Below are 25,377 nucleotides of genomic sequence, written 5' to 3'. Positions count from 1 at the left end.
CAAACAACAGGCACAAATAACTAATGTAATAGACACAGTGCAACGCCAGTAAATTCCAGAAAAGTTTTCAAATAAATTTTACAATCTTTATTTTATGTAAATTGATTTAAATACTTGAAAACTATTGAACACAAATCGCCTTCTTGTTACTTCTGCTATCTTCCAGTTTAGTAGGACTTGTACATGTTAAATAGGATGGTGTATAACGGTGATGTAGAAACCTGCTTCAATAGTGCTTAACATCCGGAAGTTTTCTTTTTCATAATCTTTAACTTCATTATTAGTTCACGTCGAACGAAGTGGCACGTCATCAGTCCGTCCATCCGTCTGTCACTCCATAAACACTTGCAACTTCTTCTCTGAAACCGCTGATGGGATTGTGATCAAACTTGGCACAAATGATATTTGTTATGTTGTAACTAAAGTTTGTTCATGGCATTAAAAAAAGAAACGCCGGTGTTGAAAGGGTCCACCAGGGATCAAAGTGGGTTCAGGTTTTACCCCCCAAAATAGATGTTTTCCTCACTGAAACTACACACACGATTTCAAAGAAACATTACCACAACCCTTAGCACCCGTGCTGTACCAAAGATTGTTCACGGCATTTTTAAAAATCGGGATGGAAGATAATCTATGGGGGGCGGGGAGATTGCCCCTCCAAAAGTTTTTTGTTTTGTTTGTTTAAAGTCTTATGATTATGTGACTATGATTGTACATGCTGCCCTGTCTTTAAGCATCCATGGAAATTGGTTAAAAATGCCATGATATGGTTTAAAATACCTTTAGTCAGTGTAGTATACTGCTTTATTCTACCAGATTAGTGGCCAGGGGTATTGCCCCGATGTTTCTATTTGAAATTGAAGTATACATTCCATGATGTAACATGTTCTATGAACTCTCAAGATGGTTCTCAATCCCATTTCCTTGCAAAGACTGATGCCTATTTGTACACAGGTGATGTCCAAGCTGTACATGTGGAAGGCAGACAACACAACAAGGATTCATCTGTCACAGAAGATTCAAAATGTCAAATGTCATCATGACATGAAGACTCCCTTCCTATAAAATACAAGTGCATGTCTGGGCCTCACAACACCAAGATTAATATTAAATTAAAGAAACACAAAAAGGTTCTAGAAAGGCGAATACGTTAGAAGTGTAATGTATGCAAAATGGATTTTACTTCAATGAGTAACATCAAAATACACATGAGAATCCACACTGGAAAACACCCCCACAAGTGCTCTGTCTGTGATAAAGGTTCCCTGAGAAAAAGCCATTTGAAATTACATATGAGGATCCATACAGGAGAGCGACCCCACAAATGCTCAATATGTGATAAAGGTTTCTCTCAAAAAGGCAGTTTGAAAACACATATGCGGATCCACACAGGAGAGCGTCCTTGCAAATGCTCGATATGTGATAAAGGTTTCTCTCAAAAAGGCAATTTGAATAAACATGTAAAGATCCATAGAGGAGAGCGACCTCACAGATGCTCGATATGTGAAAAAGCTTTCTCTCAAGCCACCCATTTGAAATCACATATGAGGATCCATACAGGAGAGCGACCTTACAAATGCTCGATATGTGATAAAGGTTTCTCTGTAAAAGGCAGTTTGAAATTTCATATGAGGATCCATACAGGAGAACAACCTTACAAATGCTCGATATGTGATAAAGATTTCTATGGAAAACGCAGTTTGAAATTACATATGAGGATCCATACAGGAGAAGAACCTTACAATTGCTCGATATGTGATAAAAGTTTCTCTCAAAAAGGCCATTTGAAATTGCACATGAGGATCCATACAGGGGAAAAACCTTACAAATGCTCGATATGTGATAAAGGTTTCTCTATAAAATACAGTTTGAAATTACATATGAGGATCCATACAGGAGAACAACCTTACAAATGCTCGATATGTGATAAAGGTTTCTCTCGTAGCAGCAATTTGAAATTACACATGAGGATCCATACAGGAGAACAACCTTACAAATGCTCGATATGTGATAAAGGTTTCTCTCGTCGCAGCAATTTTAAATTACACATGAGGATCCATACAGGAGAACAACCTTACAAATGCTCGATATGTGATAAAGGTTTCTCTCGTCGCAGCAATTTGAAATTACACATGAGGATCCATACAGGAGAAAAACCTTGCAAATGCTCGATATGTGATAAAGGTTTCTCTCAAACCAGCCATTTAAAATTACACATGAGGATCCATACAGGGGAAAAACCTTACAAATGCTCGATATGTGATAAAGGTTTCTCTATAAAAGGCAGTTTGAAATTACATATGAGGATCCATACAGGAGAACAATCTTACAAATGCTCGATTTGTGATAAAGGTTTCTCTGTAAAAGGCAGTTTGAAATCACATATGGGGATCCATACAGGAGAACAATCTTACAATTGCACGATATGTGATAAAGGTTTCTCTGAAAAAGGCAGTTTGAAATTACACATGAGGATCCATACAGGAGAGCGACTTCACAAATGCTTGATATGTGAAAAAGGTTTCGATCATTGTGGCCATTTGAAATCACGTGTAAAGATCCATACAAGAGATCTGAAATCTGACATACCCGGATATGAAAAATGAGGTAAAGTGAATTTCGAAATTGAAGAAACCTAAAATTTAATCTATGAAAGTTGGACAACAGGGAATCTCGATGATCAAGCAAAACCATAGCAGTACTTTAAAAGCATTCTGGGGGAATATCACGACAAACAAACGACAGTGGAGGCTGAGAGGGGTTCAGTGAGGATTCTAAAACGAGCCCTTGGAGCAAATTTATGAGAATGAAGTTTCACAAACTGGTTCATGAATCATGATCCTTAATTGAAAAAGGAGGTGGAAATTTTGAGTCTGGGATAACTTTTTTTTCTGTTCTCTTTTATTATTGTGACTAGTATTTTGGAATTTAGTTTTCTATCTGATTTAGTTGTTTTTCTGGTCCCATTTTGATTATGCTCAGATGGCATCTTTCCATGACAGTTTGAACATCAATTTTTACTCAATATTTGCAGTTGTGCATGTTTCATTGCCTTGTGTGACATGGGGAGAACACCCTTGATGTAAAATTGTTTGTCAAAAGAAGGCGCCTGCCTATGTTTTTCAAGAAACTTGAATTTGTGAAGGCTTTCTCAATAAAGAGAGCTCCTAAAAGCACAAATGCACTTGTCTGTGTTATTGGGAATACCAGCGTGACTTCACGCATCTGTGCGCCTCACCACATGTCGTTTCAGAGGGATAGGCATATTTGCCCATTTCGGGGTCTTTGGGGTCTTTTTGGTCTTTGTTGTCTTCAGGGGCTTTGGGTTTTTTTGGGGTCATCTGGGATTTTTAAAGGTCTTTCCTGGGTCTTCGAGGTCTTTTTGGTCTTTGGGATATTTTGGATCCTCTGGGCCTTTAAAGGTATTTTGGGTCTTTGGGGTCCTTTTGGTCTTTGGTGTCTTTGGGGGATTTAGGGTCTTTTGGGTCATCTGGGTCTTTAAGCGTATTTTTGTGGTATTTTAGGTCTTTGGGATGTTTTGGATCCTCTGGACCTTTGAGGGTATTTTGGGTCTTTGGGGTGTTTTGGGTCTTCGGGGTATTTTGGATCTTCGTGGTGTTTTGGGTATTCAGTGTTTTGGGTCTTCAGGGTGTTTTTGGGACTTTGGGGTCTTAGGGTGTTTTGGGGTCTTTGGGGTATTTTGGATCTTCAATGACTTTTGTGTAGTTGGTGTATTTTGGGTCTTTGTTGTCTTCAGGGGCTTTTGGGTCTTAAGAGTCTTTTGGTTCGTCTAGGTCTTTAAGGGTCTTTTGGGTCTTCAGGGTGTTTTGGGTCTTCAGGGGTGTTGGTGTTCTTAAGGGTCTTGGGGAACTTAAAGGGTTGTCAAAGGTCTGAGGGGTCTCAGCAGTCCAAACATAATTAGGTGGGTGTTAATTTTATTTGAAGAATCAGAAGACGTTTTGGTCGCATATAAACAAACATACATAACGCCATAACCATATACGTTTGCTCCATTATAAAAAGGTGTAATGGCACATAATGATCAATTATAATTTATCAGTCAGTGGAGAGCTTGGAGTTGTCCATATCCCCATAAATAATCCTGATCAAACCGAGAGTTGTTCACCAAACCAGCTGAAAGCTTTGAATAGCATTTACCACAATGGCAAGACTGCACTTCATGTCATCACTGATTACTGCCAAGCAGCTCAGTTACACAGGTCCCAATGTAGAAGACCACACAGCTGGTTGCTGTAACATTTTTTTCAACATCAATGGTAATGCATTGCTAATGGTGAAAATACCTGTGAACACCGACTTCCATAGAAGAGGAGAGGGGAAGTGAACGCCTCTCCCTTCTCCCCCCCCCCCCCTAAAAGGTTGAGATTCAAGTCGATGTGGCCACTGGCCACACCAAGCTAAATAATTATTCCAAAAGTAAAAATTCCAAAAACAGATCCTTGCAATTACAGACCAGTCATCTTCCTCCCAATCATCTGCAAGGTCGTGGAATCCATCATCACTTCCGACATTAAATCCTTCTTCTTCTCCAATGGCTTGATCTTCGATCATCAATATGGATTCAAACCAGGCCAATCTACTCTGGACATGCTGCTTCGGTTGTCTCAACAATGGACGGATGTCCTCAATGCCAGACAGGAAATCGGAGCCATCTCCCTTGACATATATTGTGACTTTGATACAGTCTAGCATCCTCACCATGCTCACCAAACTCTCCTGTTATAGTATCCATGGAAATCTCCATGCATGGCTCACAGATTTTTTTTCTGTCGCATTCAACGTGGGACTCTAAATCCAATATTCTCATCTACTCTTCCTGACTTAGCCGGAGTTTCTCGAGGCAGTGTTCTGTGCCCTGTGCTTTTTCTCATTTTCATCGGTTATCTTTCTGACTCTCTGGAAAATCTTTATATTTTTGCTGATGACTCCACCCTCTGCCGTTCCATCTCTCATCCATCAGATCGACACTTCCGGCCAAAAAAAAAGCCTCGACTCTCTGCAGACTTAGATAAAATTACAAGCTGGTCAAACAAATGGGATATGTCTTTCAAACCAAACAAATCTCACACTCTCACCTCGTCTCTCCGAAAATACCGTCCGGAAAACCCTCACATCCAGTTTCTCAACAACCCTCTTTGAAGAAGTTCTGTCACTCAAGATTTTTGATCTCACAATCTGCCATGATCTTTCCTGAGAAAGCCACATGTCAAAGCTTACCTCCAAAGCCAGTCGCTAACTGGGCATCCTCCATTATGCAAAGTCCTTCCTGTGAAACACCCAATCATGTGATGAGCCCCCGATCGCGCATTTATGGATCATCCTACCTGTGAAACACTGTGATGAGCCCCATACCGCGCATTGATGGATCATGCTACCTGTGAAACACCATGATGAGCCTCATACCGTGCATTGATGGATCATCCTACCTGTGAAATACCTGGATGAGCCTCATACCGTGCATTGATGGATTATCCTACCTGTGAAACACCGGGATGAGCCCCATACCGTGCATTGATGGATCATCCTACCTGTGAAACACCTGGGTGAGCACCCTAACACGCATTGATGGATCATCCAACCTGTGAAACACCCGGATGAGCCCCGTACCGCGCATTGATGGATCATACTGCCTGAGAAACACCTGGATGAGCCCCCTACCACGCATTGATGGATCATCCTACCTGTGAAACACCGTGATGAGGCCCCAATCACGCATTGATGGATCATGCTACCTGTGAAACACCGTGATGAGCCCCCTATCACGCATTGATGGATCATCCTACCTGTGAAACACCGTGATGAGCCCCCGATCACGCAACGATGGATCACCCTACCTGTGAAACACCTGGATGAGACCCCTACCACGCCTTGATGGATCATGCTACCTGTGAAACACCGGGATGAGTCCCATACCGCACATTGATCGACCAGTTTCATTAAATGCAGTTTGGACATTAAATAAATTTCATTAACTGCAGTACAGTATTGGGTAAAATCTGTTATCTTCTCTTATCCACCATCTCTTATCTTCTCTTATCCATCATCTCTTAACTTCTCTTAGCCATCGGCTCTTGTCTTTTCTTATACACCATCTCTTGTCTTATCTTATCCACCATCTCTTATCTTCTCTTCTCCACCATCTCTTATCTTCTCTTATCCACCATCTCTCATATTCTCTTATCCACCATCTCTCATCCTCTTATCCACCATCTCTTATCCTCTCTTATCCACCATCTCTTATCTTCTCTTATCCACCATCTCTTATCATCTCTTATCCACCATCTCTTATCTTCTCTTATCCTCCATCTCTTATCTTCTCTTATCCCCCATCTCTTATCTTCTCTTATCCACCATCTCTTATCTTCTCTTATCCACAATCTCTCATCTTCTCTTATCCACAACCTCTTATCTTCTCTTATCCACCATCTCTTATCTTCTCTTATCCACAGTCTCTTATCTTCTCTTATCCACCATCTCTTGTCTTCTCTTATCCAACATCTCTTATCTTCCCCCATGCAAAACCATGATCTTTTCTACCACCGTTAATACAACCCAAATCCACCTTTTTCAAATTCCATTTTCCTTTCCTGAAAGTCCAAGTAGTGTCCATTTGTTTTATACCGTTTCCCACCCCTCTCCCTTCTGCAGATCTACTACTGTACTTCTTCTTTACTGTTGTTGTGTTTCCCTCTCGCCCCCTCTTTTCTCCCACTCCCTTTATTGCATGTTTTACTTGTTTTCTGTTAGTCTTTATGTGTTGCTCTTACTCGTAAGAAGTAGCCTCCGTGTAAGTTTTGGAGCTAGTTGTCCATTTAGCAATGTCTTGTTTTGATACATGTGCTGGGAGGAGGTTGCAGTAAAGACATGGACCAAATGTCCTGTAACGGTGTAGTGTTCTGTTGATATTTAGATAATCCTTTGCCTCGACTGAATAAATGTCTTATTGACCTGATTTATATTTGGAAGATTTAAACTTTGTGTCCTGCAAAAGACTGACACTGAATTGTTTGCAGGTGATGTCTGTCCTGTGAAAGTGGAATGCACACAAAACAACAACGATTCTTCTGTTTCAGAAGCTTTGAGATCTGCATCTGTAAAGGAAGAGTCAGATGTTCCTTTGACAAATGGCAGTGCTGCCTGTTCTACAACAGGTGAGTAGAAACCTACAAAATTACCATTCAGGGCTGAATTTACGAACGGCACTTGGTGAGCATTTTGTTAACGCACGCGTAAACCTTAAACGTTGTTTAAAATATTGTTGTGTGCGCACAGCTAATCCACCTGTCCAGATCGCAATTTGTGAAAGGATATAAACAGCCAATTAGTTGTACGTGTTGAAACATTTGATTAGCCTGTGATATCTCGAACATATAATTTAAATGATACACTTGCACAGAATTGCAGCATCACAGACAATTGCTGAAGGGGTTTCAGCACATGGATCCTCATCGTCGGTTGATCCAGGTGATCTTACACAAGATTAAGCAGCGATCAAAATGATTCCTTGGAGAGTCTAACGCTGGACAAATTAAATATTGCCATATTTCTTCAGAGGATTGCATCTATCCTCGAAGATTCTCAATGCACGTCGGTGAACTGCTCTATTACTATCCTCTCTTCCTCCTCTTGAGGTAATTCAAGCACTCCTAATGCATCTACTATATGCTATTCACCATCCCATGTTAACTCCCAATTACAAGTCCTGCAATGCTCGCTTCAAGGCCTTAAACACACTCGATCATCGTGCATGAAGGTTTCTACACGAGTCTAATTCTTTAACACCTTTCGGAAATTCAGCCCATAATCTTTTGAATTCAGAATAACGTATATTCTAGCGTACATGTCGAGGTGGATTGCAAGTCAAATTGGATAGTTTCCCCATTTTTCTTTCCTTCATTCATAGCCACATCGATTAGGAGTATTAGATGAAGCAAGATGAACCACAGTTGTTACCAAAACTGTCAGTCAATCAGAACCATACAGGTGCTAATTCCTCCCTGACACTGTCACAACTGCTTTGTCACAATTCCTCAACCCATCACTACCTAGCCTATTGTTCTTCTTCTCCTCATCCTGCCCTCCCTCCTTGCTCTTATGCAATCTGACACACTGTCAACGGCTCCCCCTACCTCCCACTCTATTGTACCTGATGTTCCCTCTTCTTTAATGGTATGGACCTCAAACATCTGCGGCATTTGCTCAGACTTGAATGATTTCTCCATACAGGTTGCTTCTAACAAACCAAACTTGATCGGCTTAACAGAAACCTTCCTCCTTCAAGATGTCTCTGACTCCTTAGTATCTCTCCCTGATTACTCCCTCCTCTGGTATGATAGACCTGAGCCTTGTCCTGGTGGCAGAGTTGCTCTCTATATGAGAACTCTATTCCTCACTCTTCCTGCACAAACCCTCTCTACGCCACACCCCAGGAGTTTCCCCCTCCTCCAAATCCTTGTGGCGTCTGGTCAAATCCGTTTCTGGAGATTGTTCTCCTTCCATCCCTTCCCTTACCTCAAACGGCCACACACCTGATGCTACATGAGAAAAAGCTGAATGCCTCAACACTGTGCTGCCTCAAAATCTTGTGTCCCAAACCCATCTCTCTTTCTGTACCCACCTTACCCAGTCATACCAGGTTGCTCCTGGACTCTGTATCCTTCTCTCACTACAAGGTGAAGATTCTGTCAAGCCATGACTCCTCTCCGGCCGAGCTCCCGCTGCTATGTCTGTGCTCTGTCCCCCAAATATTCCTTCAGGACAGAGAAGATCTGCCATGAACCCTCTTCTGGTGAAACTGCCTAAATCAAGACTCTCTACTCACCTTCACTCTTTCATTCCTCTTTTCTCTTGCCTTTGGAACAAACTCCCACACTCTCTTCAATTCCACTCCTCCCTCCAGGTCTTTAAAACAGCTGTTCACCACCATCTCTGATCTTTTCCCATCCAAGACCTTGATATTTTCTATCCCCGTTAATTCACCCCAGATCTACCTTTTTCAAATTCCGACTTCTCTCCTGAAAGTCCAAATGGTGTCCATTTCTTTTATGGCCCACCACCTCCCCCCCCCCATTCCCCCACTCTACCCAAACCCCTATCCTTTTCACAGAACTCCCTATATCCCTGCTCTCTTTTACTTGTGTGCTTCCCTCTCTCCGCCCCCTCTTGTCTCCAGCTCCCTTTATTATAATTATGTTTTATGTGTCTCTGTTTATGTTTGTGTGCCTTATGTGTTGGCTTTTACATGAGCCTTGAATTTGTATACAATAAAATAAAATATTGTCCACCCTCTTGGAAATTCTGATCATGTCACCATCGAAGTTCAGGTTTCTTTTTCTTCACCATCAACTGTTGTTCATCGTGTCCATTGGGACTGTCTTTCAAGATAGCAAGGCTGACTGGGATGACTTGCCTTCTTTTCTTGCCGATATTCACTGGAACTCGATCCTTTGTCACAACCCATCTGAAGCTGCTTAGGAAGTTCCTGAGTGGATCCTTGTTGTTATGGACCTCTTTCTCCCTTCTCGGACCTACCAAGTGAAACAACACTCTCAGCCATGGTTCACTCCAGCTTGTTCTGCTGCTATGAACCCATCGCAATCGCTTTTTCAAACAGTGTCACTGTGTTGGCTTGAGTGAGGCACATCGTTTGTTTTGCCTTGCGAGCATCCACTGTACACGATTATTGGAGAATGCCAATCGACGATATGCAGAATCTATTTGTAATTCTATCTCAAGTAAACAGCTCGGTTCTCAAGATTTTTGGAGAATTGTTAATAGCGTTCTCAACCGTAATCAATAATCAATTCCTGCCCTCTTCAATTTCCCTGGAGTGCTTACTTCTCCTATTGATAAAGTCAACCTCTTTGCTGTGCATTTTGCTGCAAACTCCACACTTGAAGACCACGGACAAACATTGCCTGTTTGTCCTTCTCATCTTGACACCATGCTTTCCACTATCATCGGCACACCCAGGAAAGTTGCTAAGATTATTCAAAGGCCTGACATTTGAAAATCTACTGCACCAAATATAATCCCTACAATTGTTTTGAAGATGTGTTCATTTGAACTGTCTTCTGTTCTCTCAAAACATTATTGCTTGTGCATGTCTAAGTCTGTGTTTCCACTTAGCTGGAAGCAGGCTTCTGTAGACCCTGTCTTTAAAAGCTCCGGTGAGTAATCAGATCCTTCTAACTATCGGCCTGTTAACCTTCTACCTGTTATCAGCAAATGTTTGAATCCTTGATAGACCAACTCATGACTCATCTGGAAATCCACAACCTCCTAACGGATGTTCAGTATGGACATAGACAGTCATTGTCTGCTGGTGATGTTCTACCCTAATCATTGAACATGTGGATGGGGCTTTGGGTCATCGTGGAGAAGCTATGGTTGTTTGTTTCGACATCTCGAAGGCTGAAATCATCTGGCATTTCTGGAAAATTGCTTGATACAATCACTGACTTCCTTACAAATCGTCAAATCTCTGTGGTCAATGAGGGACAGTAATCCCCTGTCCATAATATGAATGTGAGTCCTCAGGGGTCTGTCTGTGTTGGGTCCAATATTGTTCATGTTATATATCAATGATCTGCCTGATTGTATTCTTTCTCAATTAAGCATTGACGCAGATGACTCAAAACGATATACTACATACCCAGGAACCTTGTCTCCTCTTACCCGTGACCAGCGGCGTCAGGAGCCAGCACGGACCCCGAGGCAAACAACCTCGGTGCCCTCACCCTCACCATTTTTCTATTTTATAACTTTTTAAGGAACTTTCTTTGATGAAAACCAAAAAACTTAAAAAAAACAAATGGTCACTTTTATTCAGCTGTTTGATCGAAAATATAGGAGAAAGCGAGACGTTTGGACCATTCGAGTCAATTTGCAGCCTCGAATGTCAAACACTACTTCTCGCTAAGATTTTAATTTTTTTTTTGTATACAAGATCGAGGCTCGTGAAAGAGCGAACATTAATCACACAGAAAGACAAACCGACATGTAAAACATATAACATCGGGAGCGGTAGACAAGATGGGGAGAGAGGGGGAAGGACACAAACACAACATTTGAGAGCAGGGACCGAGAGACATGGAGACATGGAGACATCGAGAGATCTGAGAGAGGGCGAGGGCTTTGGGGGGGGGGCATGGGAAGGGGTGTGGGAGAGGTATAAAACATATGGACACTGCCAGGACTTCCAGGAAAGAAGTTGGAATTTCAAACAAGGTGGATCTGGGGAGAATTAGCGGGGGTAGAAAAGATCAAGGTTTTGGATGGGGGTATGATAAGAGATGGTGGTGATTCACTGGATGGGGGAAGATAAGATTGAAAAAAAAATACGTGAGAAGGTGGTTCATAATTTTTTTTGGACAAAGAGGATACAAACCGATTTCTTTGTAACGCACATTTCTGGTTAATAACCATTTTCTGTAAAGTTTGAAACTGTACCATTAACAGCAGCAAACGCTTTGTTTCCGGCAAGAAAAAGCAAAATCATCTTCATCGTTTAAATGTAATTTTTTTTTTTTTTTGTATACGACATCGAGGCTCGTGAAGGAGCGAACATTAATCACACAGAAAGACAAACCGACACAAAAATATATAACATCGGGAGCGGTAGACAAGATGGGGAGAGAGGGGGAAGGACACAAACACAACATTTGAGAGCAGGGACCGAGAGACATGGAGACATCGAGAGATCTGAGAGAGGGCGAGGGCTTTGGGAGGGGGCATGGAAAGGGAGGGGGGGCGGGAGAGGTATAAAACATATGGACATGGCCAGGACTTCCAGGAAGGAAGTTGGAATTTCAAACAAGGTGGATCTGGGGTGAATTAGCGGGGGTAGAAAAGATCAAGGTTTTCGATGGTGGAAGATAAGAGATGGTGGTGAACAGCTGTTTTAAAGACCTGGAGGGAGGAGTGGGATTGAAGGGAGTGAGGGAGTTTGTTCCAGAGGCGGCAGAAAAGAGGAATGAAAGAGTGAAGGTGAGCAGAGAGCCGAGATTTCGGCAGTTTAACCAACAGAGGGTTGCCGGCAGATCTTGTGCGACCTGTAGGAATATTTGGGGGACAGAGCACAGAGAGAGAGCTGGGGGTGCAAGGCCAGAGAGGAGTCGGTAGAAGACAGAAAGACCACCTACCTGCCTGCGGTGAGTGAGTGAAAGGCCCTCAGAGATAGCGACATCGCGGGAGATTCCAATAATTCTGAAAGCTTTGGTTTCAACAGCGCGAAGCCGAGCTAGGTGTGAGGCAGGAGCACCGGCCCATAGGGGAGAACAGTATTCCATTGAGCTGCGGATGAAAGCCTTGTATGTGGTGAGGAGCTCAGGTGTGCCAAGGAAGGACTTCGCACGACGGAGGATGCCCAGTCGGCGACTGGCTTTGGAGGCCAGCTTGGCAATGTGATTTTCCCAAGAAAGATCATGGCAGATAGTGAGACCCAAAAGCTTGAGCGACAGAACTTCTTGCAGAGGATTGTTGAGAAAGTAGATGGGAGGGTTGTCCAGTCGATCTTTTCGGAGAGACATCGTAAGGGTGTGAGATTTGTCAGGATTGAAAGACATGTTCCACTTGTTTGACCAGTCTGTGATTTTGTCCAGGTCTTCAGAGAGTGAGGAGACTGCAGACTGCCGATCTGAGGGCAGAGGAATGGAGCGGCAGAGAGTGGAGTCATCAGCAAAGAGAAAGAGAGGATTTTCAAGAGAGTCGGAGAGATCATTGATGAAGACCAGAAAAAGCACAGGGCCCAGAACACTGCCTTGGGGAACTCCAGCCTGAACAGGAAGAGGAGACAATGATGAGGAAATGAGGATCAGCCGATGAGGGCTTTCATTGTACTGTTAAAAAAAAAAAATGACAGAAGCTCTGCCTGAGGCACTGATTCTTTCAGTCACTCAACACGTCTGGCAGTTTCTTCCCATCCATATACCATATCTGTCCCAAGGAGTAAGACTATAAGGTATTCTTCTGTTTCTTTTTCAATGCAAGGCATCATTCTGGAACAGCTTACCTGCATCCTTCTTTCACCTCTTTCTCAACCTACCTCAATTCAAGAGGATTGTCAATAGACTCCTCCTTTCTGTCTAATGTCTAAAATCTATACTTTCGTTTTTGTACCCCCACCTCGAGTGGCCTTAAATGCTTTGTCGCAGGGGATATCTCATAAATATGGATGTGCATTGAGGGTACGTACCACAATTAGCACCGCCAAACCAGTTGCACCCAAAGGAAACACGTTTGTAAAAGAGTGAGAACCCTGTGCCCGGAACAATTGATGTCAGGTGTGAGAATCGAATCTGGCGCCCTTTCAGCAGCACCACAAAAATTGTAAGGAGTGTAGGGTGAAATTGTACTAAAAAGAGTTATACAGCTACGTCAAGCCAAGGTGAGCAGGACCTGGTGGGCCTACTTCAGGAGGATATGGAGGAGCTAATTGCCCAGGAAGCTGTAAATGAATGCAACATTGTGGGAGAAGGACCAGGAGGGGTAGCAGTGGAGGTGCCGATGGCTATGGAGGACACACCCCTCACCAGTCCCTGGAAAAGGCAGCGTGATGACACGGAATAGTGGGTCGCTGTTACCATTGCAGTCCGGAAATGACCAGGTGATGTTGTTGATTAGTCAACTCATGGCACAGATGATGAAAATGGAGGAGGGACAAGGTGGCTGGCATAAGGCATGACATGCATGTGGGGCAGGCAGAGGTAAAGGCTGATATGAAGGCTATGGGAAATGAGATAGCCGCAATGCTCGAGGCTGTAAGGGGAGAGGTGAGTGAGCATGTGGATGGTGACCGGGACGAGATGGGGGCGGGTGAGGCTAGAATGATGTAGGAGACAAATGGGATAAAAGAAGAGGTGAATGGACTTAACCCCAGGATGCGTTGGGGTACGATACCCCCCCCCCCCTCTTCCATTCGGAGGTCTTTTATGCCCTCAGGCTATGCTGTTTATTTGTTTCGCTATAACTTTGTTGTAAAAACGTTTTTTACCCAAGATCTTTCATATATGCTTCGAAGAAAGGGTGGTGCATGTCCCTGTGTGTGTAGATTCTTTGTTTTTCGTTGAGGATTGGGGGGAATTATTTTTTAAATTTTTATCCCATCACATTGCCTGGGGGCATGATTTTGTTTTTGCGATAACTTTGTTCTAAAAACGTGTTTACCCATAATCTTTCATATGTGCTTTGAATGAAGGGTAATACATATTCCTGTGTGAGTGTTTTGGGTTTTTTTTTTTTGTTCAGGGTCGGAGAGAATGTATTTTTAAAATTTTACCCCATTAATTCATTTGGGGGTCTTTTTGGACAGGTTTAGTATTTAGGTTATTGTTGGTAAAAACAAACCAATCAGATGTAATTTTCTTTATTGCTGTTTTTTTTTTGGATGTATTCTTTTTATTTTTATCATTATTATTTAATACCCACTCCCCCTCCCCCTTTTACATAGCATTGCTGAATGTGTGTGTGTGTGATGTGTTCTGATGTATCTTCCACACCCTTTGACCCACAGGGCTCAAACATGGCATGAAGAATGCTTGTTCCCCAGAATAGTTTTGGAATTCGACCTCCCCCCCCCCTCCAACCATCTTTATTGTGTGGGTGGTGGGGTAGGTAAAGAATCCCCCGACAACTCAGACGTATTTCCAAGACATGCATTTTCAAAAAAATCAATACAAAACATTTTCAACAGTAAATTTATTCTTATTTCTTGGTGATGGCATGGCATTCTTATGGATGGCATTTGTTGCACAAAAGCAGGCTGTGCCAGTTGCACACATGCTGTGAGGATTTTTGGCATGTCGTGGAGATTTTTCTGTCCTGTTTTTTTACAGTAAGTGCACATTTTCCTTTTTTTGGCACCACCTGTGGACGTCTCGGCTGTTGGGCACCAAATGCCAAAAATCTCCATGGAATATTTGACGCTGCTTGGAAGTGAAGGGTTGTTATTCAACCTGTCTTCCATATGAGGCATTACCATTTCCACAACAAGATCTTTCAGGCACAAGCGGCGTACCTTTGGATGGAATTCTGGATGTTGTGATGAAAACAGCAGAAACGCATTCAGGCAGGCAACATCCAGGACGTTATACCACAGTGCCATGGACCACCTCCTGGTTTGTCGTTTGCATGAATATGTGCGAACCATTTGATCCATGGTATCCACGCCACCTTTAGTGCTGTTATAGTAGCTGATTATTTCAGGCTTTTTTCCCCTGCTCGTTCCTTCCATGATCGCCTTGTCATGGTGTCATGTGCTGAGCAAAATTACAGCTTTGTTGGGTCTTGGCACATAGCTCACCATAGTTAGATTTTCAGTGAATCCAAATTCACTGCTGTGATGCTCTCTGTCCTTTCTGACTGCCATCAGTGCAGGGATATCGGCCTTATTTTTCTTAAGTGTTCCCACAAGCGTCAGACGTTTCTCCAGCAGTGTCCGAGTAAGTGGAACACTCGTAAAGAAGTTGTCCATGGTGATATTTCGTCCTGAACCCCTCAATGGACCACACAATGTCTGTACGACATTTGATCCGAGGTTTTTTTTGCAAGGCTTGCCCAGGCTGTCCACCTGTGTATGCCATGCCATCCACAGCATTTTGGATGGCCCAAAATAAGCCCAAAAAGCATCACAAGCCCAAAATATCTTGATGCCATATTTTGCCGGTTTGCTCGGCCTATATTGGATAAATTTACAACGGCCTCTGAATGGTACCAGTTGCTCATCCACAGTGATGCCACATAACACAATTGTGTCAACTAGTGCCCTATGACACTCATTAGCAGACTAGGCCGACTGAGCTGGTAATATAAATTCAGCACACGAACAATGTTTCAATTGTACAACCCATATGTGCGAAATTCTGATGGATATAACAAGATGAATGGTTAGACTATATTTTTATACTTACAGGCAATGTTTTTGAAGGCTCACAAACAAGGATTGCAAGAGATTGACAAAGACTGCAAAATGGCAGACTAACTTGTCACCACTTCCTGTTAGGTTGTGACCTGTGATATCACAACCTGTTATATATAATGTCAAACTGGTCCAAAAATACCCACGAATGCATTCATGGGGGTAAAATTTAAAAAATTAATTCCCCCGATCCAGAAAGAAAAAAAACCCAAAACACACAAACAGGAACATGTATTTATTACCCTTCATTCAAAGCAAACATGATAGATCATTGGTAAAAACGTTTTTATAACAAAGTTATAGCGAAACAAAAATGATGCTTGGCCCGGGTCCAAAAAGACCCATGATGCATGCATGGTGGTAAAAATTTTAAAATACATTCTCCCCAACCCTGAGAATAAAAAAACCAAAACACTCACAAAGAAATATGTATTACCCTTTATTCAAAGCACGGATGAAAGATCATGGGTAAAAACGTTTTCATAACAAAGTTATCACAAAAACAAAATCATGCCCCCAGGCAGTGATGGAATAAAAATTTTATAAATAAATTTTCCCCCAATCCTGAACGGAAAAAAAACAACACAAACACAGGGGCATGCACTACCCTTTATTGAAAGCATTTATGAAAGGTCATGCAAATCTAAGATAATATAACAAAGTTATAGCGAAACAAAAATCATGCTTGGCCTGGGTCCAAAAAGGCCCATGAATGCATTAATGGGGGTAACATTTTAAAAATACATTCTCCCCGACCCTGAAAATAAAAAACCATAAGACACACAGGAATATGTATTACCCTTTATTTGAAGGATATATGAAAGATCATGGGTGTAAACATTTTTATAACGAAGTTATCGCAAAAACAAAATTATGCCAGCCCAAAAAGACCCCGAATGCATCCTAGGGTTAAACAAGGAAAAACGGACTTGCAGAGGGGCAAAAAGAACTGAACAGCAAATTAGAAGAAATAGAGGATCTAAAGCCAGCTCAGAAGGGCAAGTAAGAAAGAATGTAAAATAGGCCATGATGACCGAACACAGAACATCTATCTATAATTCCAGTAATCTCTGTGTGTGTGTGTGTGTGTGTGTGTGTCTGTGTGTCTGTGTGTCTGTGTGTCTGTGTGTTTGTTTGTCTGTGACCGCTGTTTCTCGACAACCACGGGTCCGATATACTTGAAACTTGCCAGGTATATTGCTGGGGACCTGAGGATGTGCCTTTTCAAGGTTTCATATTAATCGGACAAGTAGTTACCGAGCTATGGCGATTTAGCCGTTCGCCGTTCGCTTTGGCTTTGCGAATGGACCAAACCATTTCATGTAAATAGAGGGGGGGGGGGGGTTCTGTGGTCGTTACTGGCTTTGCGAATGGACCAAACCATTTCATGTAAATAGAGGGGGGGCGGTTCTGTGGTCATTACTGCCACGTGGTTTCAAAGTCTTTTTTTTGTTGTTGTTGTTTGTACGCATGTTTTTTTGCACGCACGTACGGGCAAGCACCCACGTTCGGGCACGTCCTAGTATAATAAATGGGATGAACGACAGAGACAAAAGAACAGAAAATGAAAAACAATGGAAGCAACTAAAGTCATCTCAGAAGAAGAACTAAAGGGGGCAAAGATGGACATAATAAAGATAAAAAATGAAATTCGATGGATAAAGGCAAAGAAGAATAATGAGCGACAAGCAAGAGGGCAATTAATCTAAAGGAAGAGATTGTGGAATGTGTAGAAACAATGTGTAAAGATCGGGATAACGCATGGCAGGTGCAGGTGGAGAGGATATGAGCGATCAAAGCGGATCACGACGAGGTGAGGCTGTGTGAGCTGGAGCGAATTCATGGTGTGAAAGGGTGTGTGCCGAGCTTGGGTGGAATAACGAACTCAGGGTTCCTTGGAGTGCCGAGCCTGAGTGTAACGGAGTGTGTGCCACGAGCATGCAGAGTTGAGTGCATGACCGAGCGAGAGTACGGGTCTTTCACCGACTCAGATGGGGGTAACCGTTACCTTGACTGAGAGGAGGGGTGAGGTTACTGAGCGGGAATTATTTTAAATGTTAAGATGTTCTGGTCCTGTGCACGGGAGATTAAAAAGAACAGGTTTGTCATCTGTACCGGTCCAAGGAAGGTCACATTTCAAGGCACTGCATGTCACTGTGTGATAACGGTCCTATGTGCCAGCAAAACACCTGTGTGTAGATGATTGGAAAAAAATTCGCAAGGAATGGTGCACATCTGAGTGTACGTGGCACAAATGCTTCGCGGCACAAATGGCAAATTAAGCGACGGGACCTCCGCGGAATGGCTCAATGTAAAGTAGTGTGTAAACTTTCATGGAGTGAGATTGACTTTGGAGTGCATCGTGTGAGTAAATGGTGTGTGAGAGATCGTGAGACGGCCGGTGTGTGTAAGTTGTGTGCGCTGGTCTGCGAGGCGATTTGGGGATGTACCGGATGTACGGTGCAAGAGTGGGCGTGGTGAAGGTTAAGGGGCTGCGTGTGTTGTGTGACGTCTGCAGGGGTTCCGCACATGAGCAGTGGTAGTGGGGAACACGGAGGAAAATCTGCCGAATGTCAGTGTGAACATTTAAATTAATTGGCAGGTTACGGATGTGCCGCCAAACTTTCCCACAGAGGGAGCTTACATTGGATAGAATATTTAGTGTGGAAGCGGTTTTAGAGCTGGAAAACCAGAGCAATCGCTGCTGTTTGAACGTGCTGGGCACCCGAGGAGAAGCTGCCTGCCTGTTCACGCTATGGAAGGCTCACCTGCTGAGATAAATTGTGTTGCCAGGTTTGGCGGTCTCAATCGGTGTCAGTAGTTCGGTGTCAATCCAGGGTATGGCGACCTGCGGGGTCCAGAGGTCGGGGAGAGTCCGAGATGTCCCACTCATGACGCACCGCAAACCCAAAACCTGCGTCTGCAACAATATTTTCACTCTGTCTGCTGCTTGGGAGTCAAACAAAATTGAAAATCATTCCAAACAGGAGAATTAATGTTTAAAATGACATTGTAGCGGTTACCGCTGGATGCACACAATCGCCTTGCACCGGCCAGAACACGGCCAGACGCGCCTCTCCCGGGCATGCCCGGACTCACTGTTCCCGGGCACGCCCGAACCTCCCAGGCACGCCCGGTCTCGTCTTTCCCAGGCATGCCCGCTCTCGCCTTTCCAGGGCTCGCACAGAGCGTCCGGGCATGCCCGCTATCGCCTTTTCAGGGCTCGCCCTGAGCGTCCGGGCATGCCCGCTATCGCCTTTCCAGGGCTCGCCCAGAGCATCCGGGCATGCCCGTGATCGCCTTTCCAGGGCTCGCCCAGAGCGCCCGGGCACGCCCAGCCTCGACTTGCCAGGCCGCAGCCAAACACGCCCGGGCAGGTCCAGACTCGCCTTTCCAAGGCTCGCCCTTGACACCCGGGCATGCCCGGTATAGCTTTTGCCGGGCAAACTTCTCGACATAAATGTGTATATATATTGCTGCCCGATAAACGGGCTTGTCAGAATACCTGAGCTGTTTTGTTTCAATAAAGCAACTCGGACGAATTCCGTCTTTGGTCGCGTCAATTCTTTCGACTCGCTTTGGAGCGCAGTTCCTTCATTGGTGACCTACCGACATGGATACGGCAGTGACGCTTAAACTGCCTACCTTCTGGGAGGCTCACGCGGCTGTTTGGTTCACTCAGGCGGACTCTCAGTTCGCCCTGCGAGGCATCACCGCGGACGACACCCGCTTCCACCATGTTGTGGCGGCACTCGGTTCCGCCACCGCGGCCCGCGCCTTGAGCCTCCTCGAGCACCCGCCGGCTGCTGACAAATACGACGCGCTGAAGACACTCCTCCTCGACGCTTTCGCCCTCTCACCGGCAGCACGCGCACGGCGCCTGCTCGCTCTGCCCGAGCTCGGCGACACGCGCCCGTCAGAGCGCATGGAATATATGCTCTCGTTGCTCGGTGAGCACTCTCCGGATTTTCTGTTCCGCGAGCTGTTCCTTTGCCAGCTGCCTCACCCGGTACGCCTCGCCCTGGCTGGCACGTTGATCACGGACTCCCGCGCCCTCGCCAGGGAAGCCGATAAGATCTCCTCGGCGGGCCAGCACATCGGCGCGGTTACCTGGAGCCCGCCGCCGTCCGAGGCGACGCCCACGACGCCCGAGCGCCCGGCGCGGTTGGAGGCCGAACTGCCGGTGCAACTGGCGGCCGCCACGCCGCACCGCCCGCTTCCGACACGACGGCCGGGGCCTCCACCTGACCGGGCGTGGTGTTATTACCACGCCAGGTTCGGACACAAGGCTCGGACGTGCCGGCCCCCGTGCACTTTCGGCAGGTCGGGAAACGGCCGGGCCGGCGTTCATTCCCAGCCATGAGCGCCGGCCACTCGGGCAACTTGCTGTTTATTCGGGACAAAGCGTCTGGGCGGCGTTTCCTGTGTGACACCGGCGCCCAACTGAGCGTCATACCCGCCTCCGAGCAGGACAGGCGGGATGCTGTTTGCGGCCCCTCTTTGGTCGCTGCTAATGGCTCGGCCATACGCACTTTCGGCCCATGCGTCGTCACCCTCTGCTTCGGCAGCCAGCGTTTTCAATGGACTTTTGTGACCGCCTGCGTCCCCATGGCTTTGCTGGGCGCCGACTTCCTCTGCGCGCACGGGCTGCTGGTCGACGTCAAACGTCATCGCCTTGTCAACGCCGAGACCTTCAGCTCCCTGGCGTGCACGATGAGCAGCTCCGCGCCAACCGAACTGGTGTGCGCCCTCCCGGCAGCGAACGAGTTCGCTCGCCTGCTCGCGGAATTCCCGGCCCTCACGCGGCCGACGTTTTCGGCCGTCGCGGTGCGGCACGGGATTGAGCACCACATACCCACTACGGGCCCGCCGGTCTACGCCAGGGCCCGCCGCCTCGACCCGGCCAAGCTCGCCGTGGCGAAGGCCGAGTTCGATGCGTTGGAGCACCTCGGCATCGTGCGGCGCTCCGATAGCGCGTGGGCCTTGCCACTGCACATCGTGCCAAAGCCGGGGGGTGGATGGCGCCCGTGTGGCGACTACCGCCGTCTCAACGATGCTACCACCCCCGACAGGTACCCGATCCCGCATATTCAGGACTTTTCCGCCCGTTTGGCAGGACGGGTCATCTTTTCGAAAATTGACCTGATACGGGGCTACCACCAGGTACCTGTCCGGGCGGCCGACGTCCAGAAGACAGCCATCATCACGCCGTTCAGCCTGTTCGAATTTTTGCGGATGCCTTTTGGCCTCAAGAATGCGGCCCAGGCGTTCCAGCGCTTGATGGACGGCGTGCTGCGCGACCTGCCGTTTCTTTTCGTCTATCTGGACGATATCCTCGTCGCCAGCACGTCCCGCGCCGAGCACCTCCTCCACCTCCGAACACTGTACGGTCGCCTCAGCGAGCACGGCTTAATTGTCAACCCGGTCAAATGCCACTTCGGCGTGACGACCGTTGACTTTTTGGGCCACCGCATCACCAAGACCGGGGCAGTGCCGCTGCCGACCAAGGTCGAGGCCATCACCACGTTCCCGCGTCCCCGTTCCATCAAGGCCCTCCAAGAGTTCCTCGGCATGGTGAATTTTTATCACCGATTCGTGCCCCGCGCTGCTCAGCTCATGCGGCCCCTTTACGAGGCCCTCCGGGGCAAGCCGGCCAAGCATGACATTGTTTGGTCCGCGGCCATGGACGCGGCCTTCGCCAGCGCCAAACGGGCCCTCGCCGACGCAATGCTGCTTGCTCACCCGGTGCTCAACGCGCCCATTGCCCTCACTACGGACGCCTCCAACTACGCGGTGGGCGCCGTCCATGAGCAATGGGTGGACAGGGTTTGGCAGCCACTCGCTTTTTTCAGCCGGCAACTCCGGGCGAATGAGTTAAACTACAGCACGTTCGACCGTGAGCTGCTCGGGCTATTCCTGGCCGTTCGCCATTTCCGACACCTCCTGGAGGGCCGCCCATTCATGGCTTTCGTCGACCACAAACCATTGGTCTACGTAATGGCTAAGGTCATGGAGCCGTGGTCGGCCCGCCAGCAGCGCCACCTCTCCGCCGTGTCGGAGTTCACCACGGACATCCGGCACGTCGCCGGCAAAGACAACGCCGTGGCCGACTGTCTTTCTCGGGCCAGCGGTCCACCTCGGCATGGACTTCGCGCTCATGGCGGCCGACCAGACCACCGACGCCTCGGTGCAGGCACTCCGTGCGGCGGACACGGGCCTCCGCCTGGCCGACATTCCCTTCGCGGGCACCGTCCTGCTCTGCGATGTCTCCCAGGGCCAGCCTCGCCCCATCGTGCCCATTTCCTGGCAGCGCAGCATCTTCGCCTCCATCCACGGCCTTTCTCACGCGGGCCGGAAAGCTTCTCAGAAGTTGGTGTCGGCGCGTTTCGTCTGGCACGGCCTTCGACTAAACATCCGCGACTGGGCCAATGCCTGCACGGCCTGCCAGCGGGTCAAGGTCCACTGCCACACCCAGGCCCCGCTGGCACCTTTCGCCATGCCTGAACGGCGTTTCGACCACGTCCACGTGGACCTGGTGGGTCCCCTGCCCCCCTCGCGGGGGTTCACCCACCTGCTCACCATGGTGGACAGGACCACCAGGTGGCCGGAGGCCGTGCCCCTCGCCTCCACCACCACCGCCGACGTGGCGCAGGCATTCATCGCCACCTGGGTCGCGCGCTTCGGCACACCAGCGGACATCTCGTCCGACCGCGGCCCACAGTTCACTTCTGAGCTTTGGGGCGCGGTCGCCCGTTCGTTGGGGGTCACGCTGCACCGCACCAGGGCCTACCACCCCCAAGCCAACGGGTTGTGCGAGCGGTTTCACCGCTCCATGAAGGCCGCACTCATGGCCGGCCTTCAGGATGACGGTTGGGCCAACCGGCTGCCGTGGGTCCTTTTGGGCCTTCGCACGGCCCCCAAGGAAGACCTCTAGGCGTCCGCCGCCGAGCTAGTCTACGGCCAGCCACTCCACGTCCAGGGCGAATTCGAGCCTGACGCTACCAGTCCCTGGTCCGCCGCTCGCCAGCGCTCGGACCTCCAGGAGGCCGCCCGACGATTTGCCCCCGTGCCGACGTCCCGCCACGGTGGCCCCCAGTCCTACGTCCCCCCGGCGCTTCGCACAGCAGAGTACGTCTTTGTGCGTCATGACGCGCACCGGGGGCCACTCCGCCCGCCTTACGACGGGCCCTTCCGGGTCCTGCGACGGGGCGACAAGTCTTTCATCGTCGACTTCGGTGGCCGGCCGGACCGGATTTCTGTGGACCGCCTCAAACCGGCGCACATGGACGTCGACCGACCACCACGGTTGGCCCTTCCTCCGCGGCGAGGCCGCCCCCCGTCCACAGTTTCCCCCGCTCGACCACCCACCACCACGTCGGACCCCTCCCCACGACCCTCCAGGGGTCGCTTCGGCCGGGTCATCCGGACCCCCCTTAAATTGACCCTGCCGGTGCAGGTCGATTCTGGAGGGGCGTGTGTAGCGGTTACCGCTGGATGCACACAATCGCCTTGCACCGGCCAGAACACGGCCAGACGCGCCTCTCCCGGGCATGCCCGGACTCACTGTTCCCGGGCACGCCCGAACCTCCCGGGCACGCCCGGTCTCGTCTTTCCCAGGCATGCCCGCTCTCGCCTTTCTAGGGCTCGCCCAGAGCATCCGGGCATGCCCGCTATCGCCTTTTCAGGGCTCGCCCAGAGCGTCCGGGCACGCCCAGCCTCGACTTGCCAGGCCGCAGCCAAACACGCCCGGGCAGGTCCAGACTCGCCTTTCCAAGGCTCGCCCTTGACACCAGGGCATGCCCGGTATAGCTTTTGCCGGGCAAACTTCCCGACATAAATGTGTATATATATTGCTGCCCGATAAACGGGCTTGTCAGAATACCTGAGCTGTTTTGTTTCAATAAAGCAACTCGGACGAATTCCGTCTTTAGTCGCGTCAATTCTTTCGACTCGCGTTGGAGCGCAGTTCCTTCAACATCATAAAGTACACCAACCACAGGCACAAATAACCAATGTAACGTGTTAGAGTGAGTGATATAATAGACACTGTGCAACGCCAATAATTTCCAGAATATTTTTTAATGAATTTTACAATATTTATTTTAATTCAATTAAATTAAATACTTAAACACTGTTGAATACAAATCGCCTAATTGTTACATCCACTATCCTCCAGTTTAGCAGTACGTGGACATGTTAAATAGGGTGGTATATGGGGGTGATGTTGAAGACTGCTTCAATAGTGCTTAATATTCGGAATTTTTCTTTTTAACAATATTAACTTCATTATTATATTTAAATTGAAGGATATATTCCATGATGTAACATATTCTATGAACTCTCAAGATGGTTCTCAATGTCACTTCCTTGCAAAAAACTGACACTGATTTGTACACAGATGATGTCTATCCTGTAAATGTGGAAGGCAGACAACACAACAATGATTCATCTGTCACAGAAGATTCAGATGATATTCACAAGACAAACGGAAGTGCTTCCTGTTTTGCAACTGGTGAGTGGAAACGCAAAAAATTAACATACAATCTTTTGTGTTGAGAAAATACATAATTTTTGGTGATGAATATTTTGCATTTTAATTTTGACCAGAAAAATTAAAATGTGTTCTTTGTTTCTGTAGAACAATCCAGAAGAAATATGGGACAAATAAGGTCCAGTCGCAGCTTGACGGTGAAGAAGAAGCCTTTTTTGAAGAAACGATTATGACATGAAGACTCACTTCTTATAAAATATAAGTTCATGTCTGGGCCTCGCAACACCAAGATTAATATTAAACTAGCCGAAACCCGTGGAACATCCATGGAAGGGAGGATGTGGTGTAAGGATAGAGTGTACCATTATGGATGGCATAGGGGATTTGCTTGTCCGAGTAAGAGTTCGGATGAAAGATGTGAATGAATAGTGCGTATATGCACAACGATCGCCGACACCGGCACAAATGCACGCTCTGGATTGTCCACTCAGTGGACGGCTTGCTTTCGCTTTCGCCTGTCCAATCAGTGGACGGCTTGCTTCGCCTTCGCCCAGCAGACGCCAATACGATGGCGTCGTAATATGGCGTCGTATTGGCAGTTAATCGGATGCTTTTGGGTCCCAACGTTGTCGAATTCAGATTTTTCGAGTATGTCTGTACGTGACAAACAAAGAGCGCGGTTCGTAGATCGTAAATCCATTCGTGCCGTGGGCATCGGGTCACTGGGTGCGGCGTAAAAGGGATAAAAAAGTCGAGTCCTTACGCTATTATTATATATAGACTAGCCGAAACCCGTGGAACATCCACGGAAGGGAGGATGTGTTGTATGGATAGAGTGTACCATTATGGATGGCATCGGGGATTTGCTTGTCCGAGTAAGAGTTAGGAAGAAAGATGAGAATGAAGAGTGCGTATATGCACAACGATCGCCGACACCGGCACAAATGCA

At 47.1% G+C, this 25,377-nt stretch overlaps 2 protein-coding genes across 2 annotated transcripts in view; both read left to right on the top strand.

The window, feature by feature from the left end:
* The window catches only part of LOC137419063 (uncharacterized), a 1,330,575-nt gene extending 1,305,556 nt beyond the window's left edge, over positions 1-25,019 (top strand). Inside the window, exons 5-7 of the mRNA XM_078770723.1 lie at positions 7,035-7,172; positions 24,336-24,449; positions 24,576-25,019. Coding sequence (XP_078626849.1) covers positions 7,035-7,172; positions 24,336-24,449; positions 24,576-24,661 — 338 coding nt within the window. The 3' untranslated portion in view covers positions 24,662-25,019. The remainder of the gene's footprint in view (positions 1-7,034; positions 7,173-24,335; positions 24,450-24,575) is intronic.
* On the top strand, positions 1,278-3,108 carry LOC144889661 (uncharacterized). The gene has a single exon (XM_078770722.1). The coding sequence runs from the start codon at positions 1,293-1,295 to the stop codon at positions 2,604-2,606; it is 1,314 nt and encodes a 437-aa protein (XP_078626848.1). The 5' UTR covers positions 1,278-1,292; the 3' UTR covers positions 2,607-3,108.
* Positions 25,020-25,377: the final 358 nt, after the last annotated feature.

This window comes from Myxine glutinosa, chromosome 1 (genome assembly GCF_964187855.1).
Source record: "Myxine glutinosa chromosome 1, kmMyxGlut1.1, whole genome shotgun sequence".
Classification (NCBI taxonomy): Eukaryota; Metazoa; Chordata; class Myxini; order Myxiniformes; family Myxinidae; genus Myxine; species Myxine glutinosa.
Note: the sequence above shows the minus strand (reverse complement) of the source record. Positions and strands in the feature narration are given on the sequence as shown.